The 15,377-nt window shown below is 53.4% G+C and overlaps 1 protein-coding gene across 3 annotated transcripts in view; it reads right to left on the bottom strand.

Annotated features, from left to right (window-relative positions):
* Nucleotides 1-14,024, bottom strand: part of MPPED1 (metallophosphoesterase domain containing 1) — a 93,450-nt gene extending 79,426 nt beyond the window's left edge. The window contains exons 1-2 of one of the 3 annotated variants that reach the window (XM_055252835.2): nucleotides 13,754-14,024; nucleotides 649-950 (exon numbers count right to left, since the gene is read on the bottom strand). In XM_055252835.2, the coding sequence (XP_055108810.1) occupies nucleotides 649-872 (224 nt within the window). In that variant the 5' untranslated portion in view covers nucleotides 873-950; nucleotides 13,754-14,024. Of the gene's footprint in view, nucleotides 1-648; nucleotides 951-7,588; nucleotides 7,611-8,894; nucleotides 13,435-13,753 lie in introns of those variants that run through there. The other 2 variants (XM_055252836.2, XM_055252838.2) reach the window with 2 other exon arrangements.
* Between the last annotated feature and the right edge of the window lie 1,353 nt (nucleotides 14,025-15,377).

Below are 15,377 nucleotides of genomic sequence, written 5' to 3' on the forward strand. Positions count from 1 at the left end.
CTCACTGCTTGAGCACCCCTAGTGCCCCGAGGGGCAGACAACAGAATCCGCCAGTCCTTTTGGAAAAGCATCTCTGCTTTCACAAGAGAAGCACAGGGTCGGGACAAAAGGAAGGGCGGGGAGGGGAAACAAAGAGCCCAAGACTGGTGTCCTAACCTGCCATGGGGCTTGTGGTGAGCCCCTTCCCCTCTGTAGGGCTCGGTCTCCCCATGTGTACAATGAGCAGAGTAAATCAGACAAGGGGTTGCCACCAAAATGCCAAGAAAGGGATCTGGAATGTGGCCCCCGCCAGACGCTGCCAGGAGGACATGTGGGCCTGGGGTTGCCAGGCCTTTGGGTTTTATAAAGTGAAGCCAGAAGTCTGGAGTTTTCTGTGCATCCACCTCATCTTTAAATATTTGTAAAACATGCTCCTGGCCAAGTGAAACAGGACTGCGGCCAGAATCGGCCCACAGGCCATCCATCTGCAACTTCTTGCCGGTTCCTCCCAACTCAGAGCCCCGATGATCCTAGGATCCCAGAATTGTTGCAGTCAACAAACATTCAGTGCTTGTTACAGTGCACCCAGCACCAGGAGGCACCCAAGACCATGCACCCACCCCAGGGGGCCGTCACCACCCCCACCCCCACCTCACTGGTCCCACTTACATCTGCACGTGCGGTGGCTGGAAGCGGCCCTGGTTGATGTTGTAGAAGGTGAAGGCCTGGGTGGGGTTGGAGCTGTACTCGTCCACCTCGATGATGAGCCGGCTGTGCTGGTGCCGCCGAGCGGCCATCACGTGGGACTGGGAGAATGCCATGCCCAGGCCGCAGGGGAGGAGGGCCAGGGCCTCCGCCTTCAGGACGCCGGCATCCCACCTAGAGCGCCACATGGACCTCCGCTGGCCGCCCCGGCATCTCCCACCGCTGCCGCCACCGCAGCCCGGCCCCCCGCCAGACCTGGAAACAGACTGAGGAGACGGAGCAGAACCGTGCGACAGTTAATCTGTTTGGGATTTGCTTTATTTAATGTCAGATGAAGATTTAGAAAGAGGGAGAGGGCGGGGGGAGAGGAAAAAAAACACAGTCGTACAGCTCAAAAACTCATTACAAATCTTTCCAACTCAGCAGTTTGATGAATATACTTTGGTAAAAAGAAAAGGGAAGGGAGGGAGGGGACAAGAAAAAAAAGAAAAAAAAAACCCTCAGCACTGTGGACGGATGCATGCATGGCCCAACGTGTTTAAATACTTAAGACATTTTTTTTTCCTTCAACAAAATCCTCCCGAGCCTACAGGGTGACAGTGATCTGGGGTAAGACAATGGCTGGTATTTTGTAAACAGGTGAGTTAAGTTTTACTTTTCAGAATTGGGGAATAGGAAGCGTTCTCCTACAACCCTCCCCCATCCCCCCACAGACCCCCAAACACACCCACACGGCCCCACGCCCACACCCCTGCAAGCCTGAGCAGGTGGAGACAGCACGGGCGAAAATTCCTCCCTCGACATCAATTTCATCTAAAGATATCTTTTAGTGGTGCCCCGAGAAGGGATTTTCCCAGACATAGATGGTCACATACCCACTGGCTCAGGGGTGGTAGTGCAGGTAGGGGCAGAGATGGTGAGGGAGGAGGAACCTTTTGCAAAAACCTCCTCCGATGCCTCACTACCCTCTCTCTCATAAGAATCTCAGGAACCCTGATGTGCCCCGTCAATCTTTGAATTGCAGCTTGAGAATGCTGCAATATTTTTCAAATCTTTTTCACCGGGAAGTGCAGTTTGCATTTATATTTACTGGGCTTAAATATCCCTCCAACCGACCCCACCTTGGGGTCAGTGTAGAACTCTGTAGAAACTTGGAAATACAGGCCCTGGGTGAGACCCCATCCTACCCCAACACACAGCACTATGGCTGATGCCTCGTTACTCAGACCATCGAGTTGTCTTGTTCGTTTTCATAATTATTTTTTAAACTATGTAAATGGGAAATGCCTTGAAGACTTTTTGTCGTTGTTTTCAGTTTGGGTCATTAAGACCCTCCAATGATTCCTTTTGTGCTGTATTTAACCAAGGAGAAAATAACATCATTTAAACTATTCCTGGACAGTCATATCGCAATCACGTTAAATGAAGAAAAATCCCCTTTGCTTTGCGCTTGGAAGAAGAATTGACACAGTCAGAAAACAAATTAGATTAGGAAAATGACAAAAATTAGAGACTGGAGAACATTTTAATTATGTGCAAAGGAGAAATGGGTTATTAATTTTTTCAAATCTTGATCATCTCCCTAGAAGGTGAAATAAATAGCAATATCCTCCTTCTCCCACTGACCCCTAAAGACACTTCCTGATTCCCAAAACATATCCCTCTTCTCCACCCGCAGAGACAAGGGGGGAAAAAAATCTCCCTTTTCCTGAGGACATACTTGTGCCATTGTTCGGTCCTGTGGGTTGTTTTAAAGCGAATTGGCTCTCCCTGCGGGTGCTATGCAACAGAACTGTAGGTGGGGGAGCAGGGGCCTGCACCCCTCTTGTCTGTAACTGCTGCCCGGCACCCAGAAGCCCTGGGAAAGGCCTCAGGGCACCAGATGCCAAGTTCCAGGACTCTGCATACTCTGAGCCAGGCCTGCCCAGATCTGGATGGGGGTCAAGCCCCAGCATGGCTGACTTGCTGTGTGACCTTAAGCCAACTTCCTAACTTCTCTGAGCCTCCAGCTTCCTCTTCTAGAAGACGGATTTGAGGCCTGGTAGAGTGGCTCACACCTGTAATCCCAGCACTTCGGGAGGCTGAGGCGGGCCGATCACCTGAGGTCAAGAGTTCAAGACCAGCCTGGCCAACATGGTGAAACCCCCTCTCCACTAAAAATACAAAAATTAGCCGGGAACTGAGGTGCACACCTGTAATCCCAGCTACTTGGGAGTGTGAGGCAGGAGAATTGCTTGAACCCAGAAGGCGGAGGTTGCAGTGAGCCAAGACAGTGCCACTGCACTCCAGCCTCGAGACTCTGTCTCATAAAAAAAAAAAAAGAAAGAAAGAAAGAAAAGAAAAGAAAAGATTTGATAGTAGTAATGCCACCTCCCGGGGGTTGTGCAGGTTAAATGAAGAAGTAAGCAGGAATCCTGAGTACAATGCCTGGTGGGTCCCAGGCGCCAGCTCACCTCAGCTGTGATGGTCACAGTCACTATTCTGTTCAATTTGATCCCTGCATATTGAGGAGCTGCTGTCAGCAGGTGCTGCCTGAGTACTGGACACCCTTGGTACGAGGGTGTCAAGTGCGCACCAAGGGGCCAGTTCCAGGAGCTAGGGGTGCCAGACGGGCCCTGGAGAACTCAAATATTTCTCAAATGCAAGCTGACCACATCACATCCCTACTTGAAATCCTTGTGGTAGCTTCTCTGATAAAATCCCTTGACCATAATACCCCGCAGGGTCTGGCCCTATGACTGGTCTGGCCTCTACTCGAGCCACACAGGCCGGCCCCCGGTGGCCTCTTGCACCTGGAGGCCTACAGTTCACAGGGGCCATGCTCTTGTTCAGAGCCACACAAGTCCAACACTTTTCGAGAGTCTTCCTCTGCCAGGCTCACAACTAAGAGGCAGATATTGATGCCCATGTCTCACGTTTGACAAATGATGAAGGGTACATCCCACAGAAGTGGCGTCTCATTGCACAGAGAGTAGGTGGCAGGGCTGAGCCCCCAGACCTAGCTGCCTGGCTTCCGGCTCTGCCCTCCTCTCTCGCTGGCTGAAGCTGACACCCTTCCTCTCAGCAATGCCGGGGTCTCCTCGGAGAGGCCCGGATCTGGGGCCTTCGTTTCAGGGTCCCAGGAGGAGCACGGATGTCCCCTGAGGGCAGGGCCGGACTCCCCCCTTGCGCACCCCATGTGTCAGCTCCGGCCCCCAGCAGCTCTGTGACCCTGAGCAAGCGGCTGAACCTCCAGGGGCTGTTTCCTCTTCTACAAAATGGAAAGAAAAACAGTCCCTACCTTGTAGAGTCATGAATATTCAATGAGGTGACACATGTAAGCTGCTGATCACAGAGCCTAGCACACAGTAAGTGGTCAATAAATGTTAGCTAATATTATTTTTATAACATGATCACCCCATGGCCTATCACAAATACTTCATCAATAGTATTAGTGGATAGATGGAGGCAGGGAGGGAGAAACGGATGGATGGAGGGATGGATGCAGAGACGATGAGGGGACAGAAGGACGTACAGAATGTCTGGAGACTTTGCCTGGTGCCCAGCAGAGGCTTGGCAGAGGGTGGGTGTCAGGAGAACTTAGCTGAAGACCGAAGAGTCACTGGCCCCTCTCCATCTCACCCACCTTGCATATCCAGCAAGGAGGCTGCCAGGCTGGCACAGCCCTTGTGAAAAGGAGTTCCAGGGGCCCCCACCCGTCTTTGCCCCAGAGGAGCAGGCGCCAGCATGCAGACAGCCTGCAGTCGAGGGAGAACCGCTCTGCACCAAAGGGACTCAGCCGGGAAAGGCGGACGACAAGCCTCCCGGAGGCGCTCCGCGGTGAAATGCTGCATTTCACATAAAGGGGGTTCGCAACAGGCCCTGCTCAGAGAAATCCGGGAAACTGGAAACGCAGCGCCTTCTTTTAATGCCCATTTAATATTTATGGAGCCGCAGCAGCACGTCAGCCACCGTGCGAGGAGGCGAGCGTTCTCCGCTGCGCAGCCCATCCACGGAGGAGGCGCAGCATCTCCCAAACAAACAGCTTTGAGCTAGGAAGCGTTTACACCCGGTCCACAAAACAGCACAGCACGCGAGCGATGCAGTGGTGTCCCGGGACCCGCCGCAGGGAGACCGCCTGGGCTCCCAGCCTGGCTCTCAGTCCAGCGGAGTGACCTTAAGCAAGTCATGCATCCTGATGGGGCTGCAGATGCCTCCCCAAAATGGAACTACGGGGGAGGATGGATGGAAGGAATGAATGAATGAACGCATGACTTATTCAACAACCATTAGCCACGGCCCTATATGCTCTCCCTGTTCCAGGTGCCAGGAAGGGCAATGGAAAAGCAAAGACGCTCCTGCCCTGGAGGAATATGGGATGGGGTGGGAGGGGGGACAATAAGGTAAACAAAGAATTAAACAGAAAAGACACTTTCAGCTAATAATCAGTACCTGGAAAAAGACAGAACAGGGTGATGGGGTGATTAAATTGGGTGATCAACAAAGGTCTATCTGGGCTGGGCATGGTGGCTCACACCTGTAATCCCAGCACTTTGGGAGGCCGAGGCAGGAGGATCACCTGAGGTCGGGAGTTCGAGACCAGCCTGACCAACATGGAGAAACCCCATCTCTACTAAAAATACAAACAGCTGGGCATGGTGGCGGGTGCCTGTAATCCCAGCTACTCAGGAGGGTGAGGTAGGAGAATCACTTGAACCCAGGAGGTGGAGGTTGCGTTGAGCTGAGATCGCGCCACTGCACTCCAGCCTGGGTAACAGAGTGAGACTCCATCTCAAAAAAAAAAATAACAAAATGTCTATCTGAAGGGGCGTCACCTCACACACCAATGACAACAGCCATGCCCCCACCTGGGGAATGAGAACCTGGGCAGAGGGAGGGGAAGTGCTAAGTCCCTGAGGCCCGGGCGGCCTGGATAAATGGCCTCACTCTTTCATTGTCATGGGTCACTGGCATGCTTCTGCCATGGAGGACAGCCTGGACTCTGAAGTCAGAGAAAGTGGGGTTCCCATTAAATTCCATCTCAGGCTGCTGAGCACTGGGACACTGGGGAAGTCATTCAACTTCTCTGTTTCCACTTCTTCAGTGGTCCCCTTGAGGGGTTACAGAGGGGCTGGAACGAGCCTTGTACCTGCCCATAAAGGCCCAGTGAACCCAGAACGGGAGACTCCAGGTCCCCCCAGCCCAGCACTCCTTGAAAAATTCCCTCTGGTTCTAAGGGCTGGCTTTTCCAAAGTCTGATTCTCTTATCAGCTTGTTTCTCTTTCGTTTTCCTCTCAGAGACGTTTATTTGTTGTTCCTTGGGTACCGTGAGTCCAGTGAGGCCAGGGTGCTCCAAGGAGAACCTGGGTGTCAGCCAAGACAACAAGGAGCAGGTCCCATTTGACGCCAACTGTATGGAAAGCTGGTGTCTGGGAAAGAGGTCGGACTCCAGGCCCCACCTCTCTGTGCCTCTCTCTGACCGCCCCCCCACCCCCAAACTTGTCTGGTCTCCTGGTGGTCTTGACCCCCCATCACCATGGTCACACCACACCGGCCTCCCGAAGGAATGTCCTAGAACTCACCTCTGCCCGTGCGGTTCCCTCCGGCACACCCAGCACCCCCCAGAGCAGCTGCCGCCCTCAGGTGAAGCTCAGCGCCTCAGGTCAGCTCAGGAAGCTGCACCTGGCCCCAGCCCCACTCCCGCTTCTCAGGCCCAGCTCAGTCATGCAGGCGTTCCCTGGCACGGAGGGGGTCCTGTCTTGAAGCCTCCACGAATGCTATTCCCTCTGCCCAGAAGGCCCTGCACCCAACCCCACCCCTGCGTTCACCCTCGTTTCCTGACACATGCCCACTCAGTCTTAGGAAGGCTCAGAGCCTCAGAAACACCTTCCCTGACCTCCCCTGGCTGGGTCAGGAGCCTCCACCCACAGCCCCCAAGGCTTCCTATATCAACGCTCCCAACACACAGTCGGCTTTTTATCTGAACTGAATGAAACGCCAAAGAATAAAATGATATGTGAATGCATCAATGAATGAATGAATGAGAGAAACTACACAGGCCTTTGAGTCTGACAGCAGGACTCAAAAGCAGCTTTGCCCCCCTTAATCTTAGTTTTTCAATCTACAAACATGTGGATTCTCAAACCTTCTTTCCTGGGCTGCTGGAGCACTGAAGGACACAGGAGATTCAAAAGCCCCTGCCAGGGCCTAGCACACAGGAGGTGCTCGCTCCATGTCTCTTCCCCTCCAGTTAGAAAGTTCTGATGAACTCAGAAGCTCCCTAGGGAAATTTCAAGAATGCAGAAGGGATTTTCAAGCAACCCCTCCTCTCCTGCCTGAAAGCCCATGGTGCCTGACCCCTTCCCTCTCGCCCCGCTGAGTAAGACTCTGAGGCTTTGACTTCCCCAGGAGTTGTGGCTGGACACATCCAATACAACCCACCCTCGACTCGTTTTTCTAGGCAAATTCTTCACCACCACCCCCATCTGGACACTGCTGGGCACTGGTCAGCCCCAACGCACCCGCTGCTGCTCCTGCTCTGGGCCAGATCCCGTTCTGGGAGCCGCAGGACCCAGACACAAAACTAGCCCTCCAAGGGCTCAGACCCGGCGAACCAGCCAGACAGACAACAGACCTCCTCAGAACTCTGTTTTGAGGAGTTGCAGTGGAGGGGGTCTGTGGGCCTCTAAGAAGGCCCCCACCAAACAGCGAGGCCAGCCAGTGTGTGCTGAAGGCCCAGGAAGGAGAGAGAGAGAGAGGCCTTGGCTCAGACAGAGCATCTCAGCAGCAGATGAATTTTTGCAAAAGAGATGCTTGGATCATTCTGGTGGCCCCTCTATGTCCGAAGATGTGTGAGGAAGATCTTGGAGCACTGCACTACCAGAGGAGCTGCTGCCCTGCAGACCAAAGATAGATTTTGCTTTACCGTGTGACTTGAAGCATCACTTCCAGCTGACACAGGCCTCTCAAAGTCAGCGCAGGCCCAGGACAGCCCCGGTTCACGTCTGCTGTCCCTGTGCCACTATGACCAGCATCCTCTCCAGCTCTCGAAAGTGCTCTCGTTTGGAAGGGAAAGGTCACTCTGATCAAAGCCAGTGCCAGGCCGGTAAGGCAGCCATCCCCAGAACCCACCTGTGTTTCTCTTTGCATTCATCGGCAGCTCTTTAACGATCACTGGGGGGCTAACATAATATGGCGCTGTCCTGGGTCCAAAACTCGGATGACAGTCAATGAGCACACAGAAACGACTGTCTTATTAAGCATGAGAAGCTTCCAGAGAAACATCTCCCCCAACAGCCATCCCTGCTGCAGTGTTCTGAGGAACCCCACCTTGAAAAGCTTTCACCAGGATCCTAGACGCACCTTGGCTCCGTCTCCTCTTGGGGCCTTTAACTGAGAATAGGAGCAACTGAATAGCCCCAGCCTCTCTAACGGGTCAGTCCAAAGTGCAGCTGCCTGTCTTCAGGCCGGTGGCTCAGGGCGATGCAGAGAAAAAGCCTGCTTGGCTCAGCAAAGGCAGTGCTTACTAGGGCTTCTGTTGCAATGTGGCGAAATGTCACAGAGAAACCACACTAACTCTTCCTAAGTGGTTTCCCCAAACAAAATGCAGGAGATAATATTTAACAGAAAAGTACCAAGGTGTGGGGGTCTGGGGAGAATTGCTTTACAAGCAACAATTCCCACACAAGCTCAAAAATCACTTTTAAACCGTATTTTCTTTCCTTGTTTTGCCTCTGCTTGAAAATATGCAATTGATGAGCCCATAGTAGAAAATGCCATAAAAGGGGGAAAAAAAAAAAGCAGAGGGACTCAAAGGAAAAGAAGCAAATACCCCAATGGGAGAAAAAAAATCAGACCTCGTCCCACCATGTCCTAAAATGACAGACCTTTGTGTTGGATCTCCTTCCCAATCAAGTGTGGGATCCCAAGAAAAAGAAACACTGGCCACAGCTGGTATTATCAGCTAAGTTGAATAAGCTGATGAGCTCAGTAGATGAAGGAATCCACAAATAAAGTGAAAATTAGCCCCTATTCCTTGAAAAAGGATCAACCACAGTGACTTTAAAGCATTTACCACTTAAAAACCTTTTAGCTGGGCCCATTTTGAATTATGACTACATGATTTTAAATTACACTTTCTAATTCCTCACCACCGCCACCCCCCAGCAGTCTCTGCCGCTTCATTTTCCAATTATGTACTTTTATTTCGGAATATGAAGAGTGCTACTTACTGGATCATGTCCTGTCTGCCACAAATAGCTGCTCACTTATTCCTTTAATTTTAGCTATGAATGCAGTCGGCTCGCTGGGCTTATCTTCAAATTCTGAATATTCTCCATTCCCATTGCACAGAACGAGCCCCGAGACGCAAAGAAACACACAAAGCTTGGGCAGAGAAATATGTTTGTAAACCAGTGCTCCACTCCATAAATTATTATAATTCTTGGTGCTTTCTATATCCATCTAGCAGATCAGCGATCACATAAATAATAGCAAGTGGACTGATTTTTCTTCTGCAAAGTGCTACGTCCTAGTTTTCAAAATAAAGCACTTGGAAAGTCACGTATCTATGGAGTTGAAATGGGAAGCTGTTCAGATCTGTTTCAAACATGCACACAGACATATCCACACACAAAAGGAAATAGGAGGTAAATGTGCAAAACTCAGCATCGTGTCCCCTTCTCACTTATACATCAAGTCACACTCAGCAGGAATGGGGGTTTAGCACATACACGGCTAGGGAGGGGAAGAGGCTAGAGGGCTGTGGTTGCTCAGCGTTCAAATACAGTTTGCAAAGCAAGTAAATGTGGATTTACAGTTCTTGTGGAAATCTATTAAACAGATGTCACTGAAGCATAATCAAATCAGCACTATGGCAATTCTACACTTAAGTCTGATATTGGGGTTTTGCCATTTTTATGATCAGTTCAAGTGTATGTTTTGTGATCGTGCGGCAATTTGCAATTAAGGATGAAACCTCCCAAGTATGATCAATTAACTAATGTGTCTGAATGACAAACTTACAAAAGCAAAACCCCATTCTCACCAGCCCCCAACCACTGCGCTGTGCAGGGAACCCAGGGCAGAATAAGGGTTGGGGGAGAGAACCTTTGCCTTTTCTGTGAACACTCAAACACTAAAAAGCGCTTTGTCAGGAAGAAGGGAAAGGCAGGTTGCAGGAAGGGATTACATTTCTCAGGTAGCCATTGCAACATATTTTGCAGGCTTGCAGACTGCAGTACTGTCCGGAAAATGAAAAAGAATGAAATGAAGGGGAAACGATGAGAGTGTCAGAAATTGGAAGCAGGCATCATTTTCTCCTTGAAGTGATGAAATTAGCATGGGCGATGCCAAAAGTCTCTTCATGTGCATCAACGCTGAGCCTCGCATCCTTCTTGGAAGGAGGAGACGGGAATGCGAAGGTGGGCAACAGACAAGTCACATTTTATAGAAACAAACTTTCAGGTGTAGACTGGGGTGGTGGAAAGAGGAGCCTACTCATCCCTGGCTTTGAAATGGATGCAGAGCAGAGTCAACCAGAAGGGAGAATTTTATTTATTTATTTTTTCCTGCAGCTGCTTCTATTTATGATGACAACCTGGTTCCAACATTAAGCTGGCCAAGTTCAGGTCCAAGAAAATCCCCCAAAGAGTAATTCACGAAAAGGCCTGAAAAGGCCAAAGAACACCTCAAATGACAATTTGATTTCAAAATTAATACCTATAATCTCAATTTGTTATGATTTTTAATGAAATTTGGCTGCCCTCATTGGTCACAGATATTTTAAGTGGAAATAAAGCATAACTAAGTCTTGTCTCATTAGGGGGAAAAAAGTCAAAATAAAGTAAAACATTTGTGTTGGCAGCAGACCTGTCAGGTCACCAGGGAGAATCATGGTGAACCAAATTAACTGAGAAGCAATTTATACCTTTCCTCCAATACTGCCCCCAAAAGGGGGTCTCTTATTTTTTTCCCCTTGGGTTTTTTCTTTCCTTTTTTTTTTTTTTTTTTTTTTTTGCTTTTGACATTTTAGTCACCTCTTCAAACTCAAGTCAGACAACTTCAGTGGCAGTCTGGAAGGGACGCTCACTGGTGGTCTCAGTACATGGGGACATCCACACAGCAAGAACAAGGGCTGCAAGGAATGGCTGAGTGCCCCAGGCTACACTAAATGGTTCTTGCTGTGGGAAACAGTCCCTTCACCCCCTCTTCTCCCTGCCACCCCCAAGTGTTGGACACTTCTGGTCCTAGAGGGTGAGGCACCCAAGCCAGAAGGAAGGCCCCTACCTTTTATGGGAGGTGCTATCGACTTTGATCTGTGGGTACGGAGCGAGCCTGAGAAGCTATTCCCAGGCCTCTGCACCTGGGGAGCCCTTTGCCCCAGGACCCTTGCTCCAGAGGGGCAGGCAGACAAAGGTACTTATTGCTGAACGGAAAGATCTCAGGGAGAAGAAGAATGGAAAGGGGGAATTCGTGAAAAGACCCTTTTTTGTTCCCGGTGAGGGAGGGGCGATGGGAGAGACATGTCACATTGTCACATTAAAGACTTTGACAGACAATCCAGGGATAATGCAGAAATTCCACCCTTAAATGCAGCTTGATGCAACTTGAAAGGCATTAACTAACCTCCACTAATTGCATGCTTTTCTGTGCATAATATTTACTTGTTAAAAGTCTTTGCCTGGCTGATTAATTTCCTCGCCCCGGTATTCATGATCAGTTCACAGGCCTGAAATTGGGAAAATGAAGTCATTTTGATAGATTAGAAGATGATTGCACTTTGGGGAGGGTTTTCTTTTTTTCCAGAAGTCCAGACCTGCACCCAGAATGCTGATTTTTCTCCTTGAATGTGGCTCTTCAGGGAATCTCAGCGACCACCGTCATTCCTCAAACAAGCAGAGAGAGATATGTCCTGTATAAAGTGAGCATACCAAGGCCCATACTGCCTAGATGGGAAGGTAGCAAGTTCAAAGAAGAACAAATGAACTTAAGCCACATTCATTGGATGAAGATTGAAGAGTCTCACGGGTGAGCTGGGAATTTAAAAGCAGGCTTTTCAAGAACGATGATTCCCTACATCAGTCTGTGTATTCCTGACAGTTGGGGCTCAAGTAAAACACCCTAAAATTCTTATTGTTCGCCTAGATCTAAACCTGTCCTATCTGTCCACAGGCACAGCCCACGGGGCATCAGCCAGGGTGGATGTGAGTGATTCTAAGTGTCCAGCGGGGTGGTTACATCAGAGGTACCTCCTCGGCCATGTAGATGACTCTGAACCCATCCACATCACCAGTACAGGGACCTCATTCAATCCAGGTCTTCCGAAATTCCTGGGGCCAAGAAATACATAGGAAGGCAGTCCCACGTTGAAACACTTCCAAACACATGATTAAGCCTCCGTGACTGGATTATCGCCTTTTGACTAGCCATCGCCCAATTAATGTACCTCCAGCGAGTGAACACTAGAATCGATGGAACCATTCCACCGAAATCCATCTCCAGAAAAAGATTTTACAAGTGTTGTGGGGCTGCCACTCGGAAAGCCAATTTGCAAGGAGCCCAGCACGGTGAAGCGCAGTTTATCATGCGTGGTTCCCACACAGAGGGCCCCTGCAGACTGCGCCTGGCTCCAGAATGCCTCCCTAGCACCACCAGCTCAAACGCATTGAGGTTCTCCCCTGCCTCAGCCCGGCCGAATCCATCAGCACCCTCCCCAAACAGTCTCTTAGAGCCTTGGCTCCTGTACACCAAGATCTGGCTTCCGACTGGATGTGGCAGTCAGCTGGTGGCCTCTCCAACATCCCTAAAGCACGGTTAACCCTGTGCCAGGTTTCTCACTAAGTTGGTTTAATTTTTTTTTTTTTTTTTTTTGCGAAGTCCAGTCAGATTATTGACAGTGCCTGTCTGCCTGACCCGCCCCCGCCCCCCAGCGCCGCAGATACCTGCTAACAAGTCTCCCACTGCCATTCAACTCCCGTGAGCCAGCTCCGCCATTCAACAGCCAGCCCACTTTTGTTCCCCCAGTTTAATTTCATAATTGTTTGCCACTTAACAAGCTCTCCTCCGGGCCATTCAATAGAGCAGGGGAAATGGGGAGGGGGAAGGCAAAGAAACTCTGGGAGGGGAGCTGGGAGCCAGGCCAGCCCAGCACTGGGGAAGAGACATCCCAGAGAGGTCAGCTGGACAGGGGTGGGGGCCAGTTCCGGAGTGGAGCCTCCTGACACCAACTGGGCCACCCAGCTTGAGCCCGGAGAGGTGGGAAGGAAAGGAGAAGGGTGAGTCCCGAAGGCCAAGCCGGGGCCTGCCAGACTCCTGGGCACATCAGTGCTCCGAATGAAACGCCTCTGGCCCTGCCCGGGTGAAGGGAGACTGCATGAATTCACGCTCCTGTAACATGCCCCAGAACAAACACACAGGCACACACAGGAGACAGAACTGCTCCTTAGTTTGGGCATCCCATGATCAACATTCCCTTTGAGGGCTGGGACCTGTCTAGGTAGCCACCGAATCCCGCACATAGCAGACAGGAATAAATATGTGTTGAGTGAGTGGATGGATGGATGGATGGATGGATGGAGGGGAGGGAGGGATGAATGGATGGAAGGAAATGGATGAAGTTTCCAGCAATATCTAGCAAAAGTGGCCACTCGGCCAGCGTTCGTCCCTCCTCTCTTCCCCCCCCCAAGTGCCAGCAGGGGCTTGGCAGCGCACACAGTAGGCTCTCTACAAGCAGGGGCTGCTATTGTTACCACCATCATCATCACTGGCACCCCACCAGCCCGCTGCTTCCACCAGCTACTCCGCCAGCAGCCAGCAGCAGCGACTGGCGAGCAAGGGAAAAGTTTCGCTGACCCCGCGGCCCCAGCCTGAGTCCCGCGCCCTGGCGGAGCCCCCTCCCGCCGGGCGCCCGCTCGGCAGGCGGGGCAGCTGGGGTGCCCAGCCCGCTTCCCGCACCCGGCAAAGGCGGCCAAAGTAACTTTGCGGGCGCCCCCGCGCAGCGCCGCGGGCGTCGCCCAGCGCCTGGAGAGGGTCCCGGCCGCGCCCGGCCCCTCGCCCGCGCCCGCCGCGCCCCGCCCGCCCCCGGTCCTACCTGGCCCCGGGCTCCTCTTCGGCGGCCGCGGCGGCTGCGAGCAGCAGCGCGCACCGAGGGAGGCAGGGGCTCCCGGGAGGGAGGCGCGCAGGGGCGGGGGCTCCTCCGGCGGCGGCCGCCTCGCCGCGCGTCCGAGGCTGCAAGTGGGAGCCAGACTCCTCCTTCGGGGGACGGGGGGCTCCCCGCGCCCCCTCCGCCGCCCGCCCGCGCGCCGCGAGGCTCCGAGCCTCCTTGGCTCCCCCCGCCCGCCGCCGCCCGCCGCCGCCCGCCTCCCCACGCCCGCCCTCCCCGCCTCCCCGCGCCCGGCCGCCGGGAGGGGCACGCTCGCGGCCTCCGTCCCGGCACCTGCGCCGCCGCCCGCCGGGGCCCCCGCCAGGCCCGCCAGGCCTCGGCCCTCGGCCCCCGCCCGGGCTCGGAGCCCGCATCCCGCTGCGGAGGGACAGGGAGCGCGGCCGCGGGCCTGGACGCGGGAGGAGGAGCGGGGCCCGCGCTGCGGAAAAGGGAGGGGGCCGCCCCACCGCGCCCGGCGCCCCTCTCCGCGCCCGCCCCCAGCCCCTGGCCGGGCCGCACGCGGGCTGGGCAGCGAGCGGGGCGGGGGCGCTCTCACCTCCGGATCCGTGGCCGCCGCGGCGGGCACCGCGTGCAGGGGCGTGCGCGGCTCCTTCCGGGGCGCCGCAGCCTTTGCCCGAGGCCCGGACCCCCTCCTGGGGCCGCCAGGGCACCCTGCTCTGGGCCCCTCCCGCCCGGGGTCTGGAAGGTCCCCCTCCGGAGACGGAGACACTCCGACCCCAGCTCCCAGTCTGAATAGGTCGGGGTCCTCCTCCTGGGCCACCATCTCTTCCGCTCAGGAGTCCCAGGTCGCCAATCCTGGGCACAGCAGGTAGCCTGCAGCGGCCTGAGCCCCAACGGGACGGGTGAACAAGTCAGGAACTCAGAGGGCATGACACCCAGTGTAAAGAGGCCCTGCCTTGCTGGGAAGAACGGAGACCATCGCCCTCAGTGTCGGGGGTCACCCTGGGGAGTTTGAGGCCCTGTAGCTTTCAGCCCCTTGATGTGGGTGGGACGGGGGTCCCAGAGCCTTGTATAGTTAGGATGCAGATCGCTCTGGCCTGGGCCTCCCAGACTGAGAGGAAGATGAGCCCTCTGTGGCCCCTCAGAGGCCCAAGGCCCCTCAACAAATGCTTGTGGGTCTCCCTTCATCAACACACACGTCACACCATCCCCAAGGACACCCTCTGCCGGCCCCTCAGGCCTGTTCTGCCCCTGAGGACAGCTATCTGGTGTGGCTTCCTGGAGGTGGGGACAGCCCAGTTGAATGAGTGTATGCCAGGAGAGAAGGCCTGGAAAAGACATCCAGGCCGAGGGAATGGGGCATGCAAAGGCCTTGGCATGTGAGTTCAGTGGGGCTAGAGACAAAGGAAAAGCAAGAGGAGGGAAGATGAGGTGGCAAAGTTGGGAGTGAGGGAACAGAAGCCAGATCAGGAAGAGCCTTGGACAGACTTTATCAGGGGCAGTGGGAGCCACAGAGGGTTTTTGAGCAGGGCTGTGAGTTGGTCAGGTTTATCTTTTTACAGCTTGTTCTGGAACCTCTAAAGACAGAGGTAGAGCGGGAGAGGCTGGGCTA

This window comes from Symphalangus syndactylus, chromosome 18, assembly GCF_028878055.3.
Source record: "Symphalangus syndactylus isolate Jambi chromosome 18, NHGRI_mSymSyn1-v2.1_pri, whole genome shotgun sequence".
NCBI lineage: Eukaryota > Metazoa > Chordata > Mammalia > Primates > Hylobatidae > Symphalangus > Symphalangus syndactylus.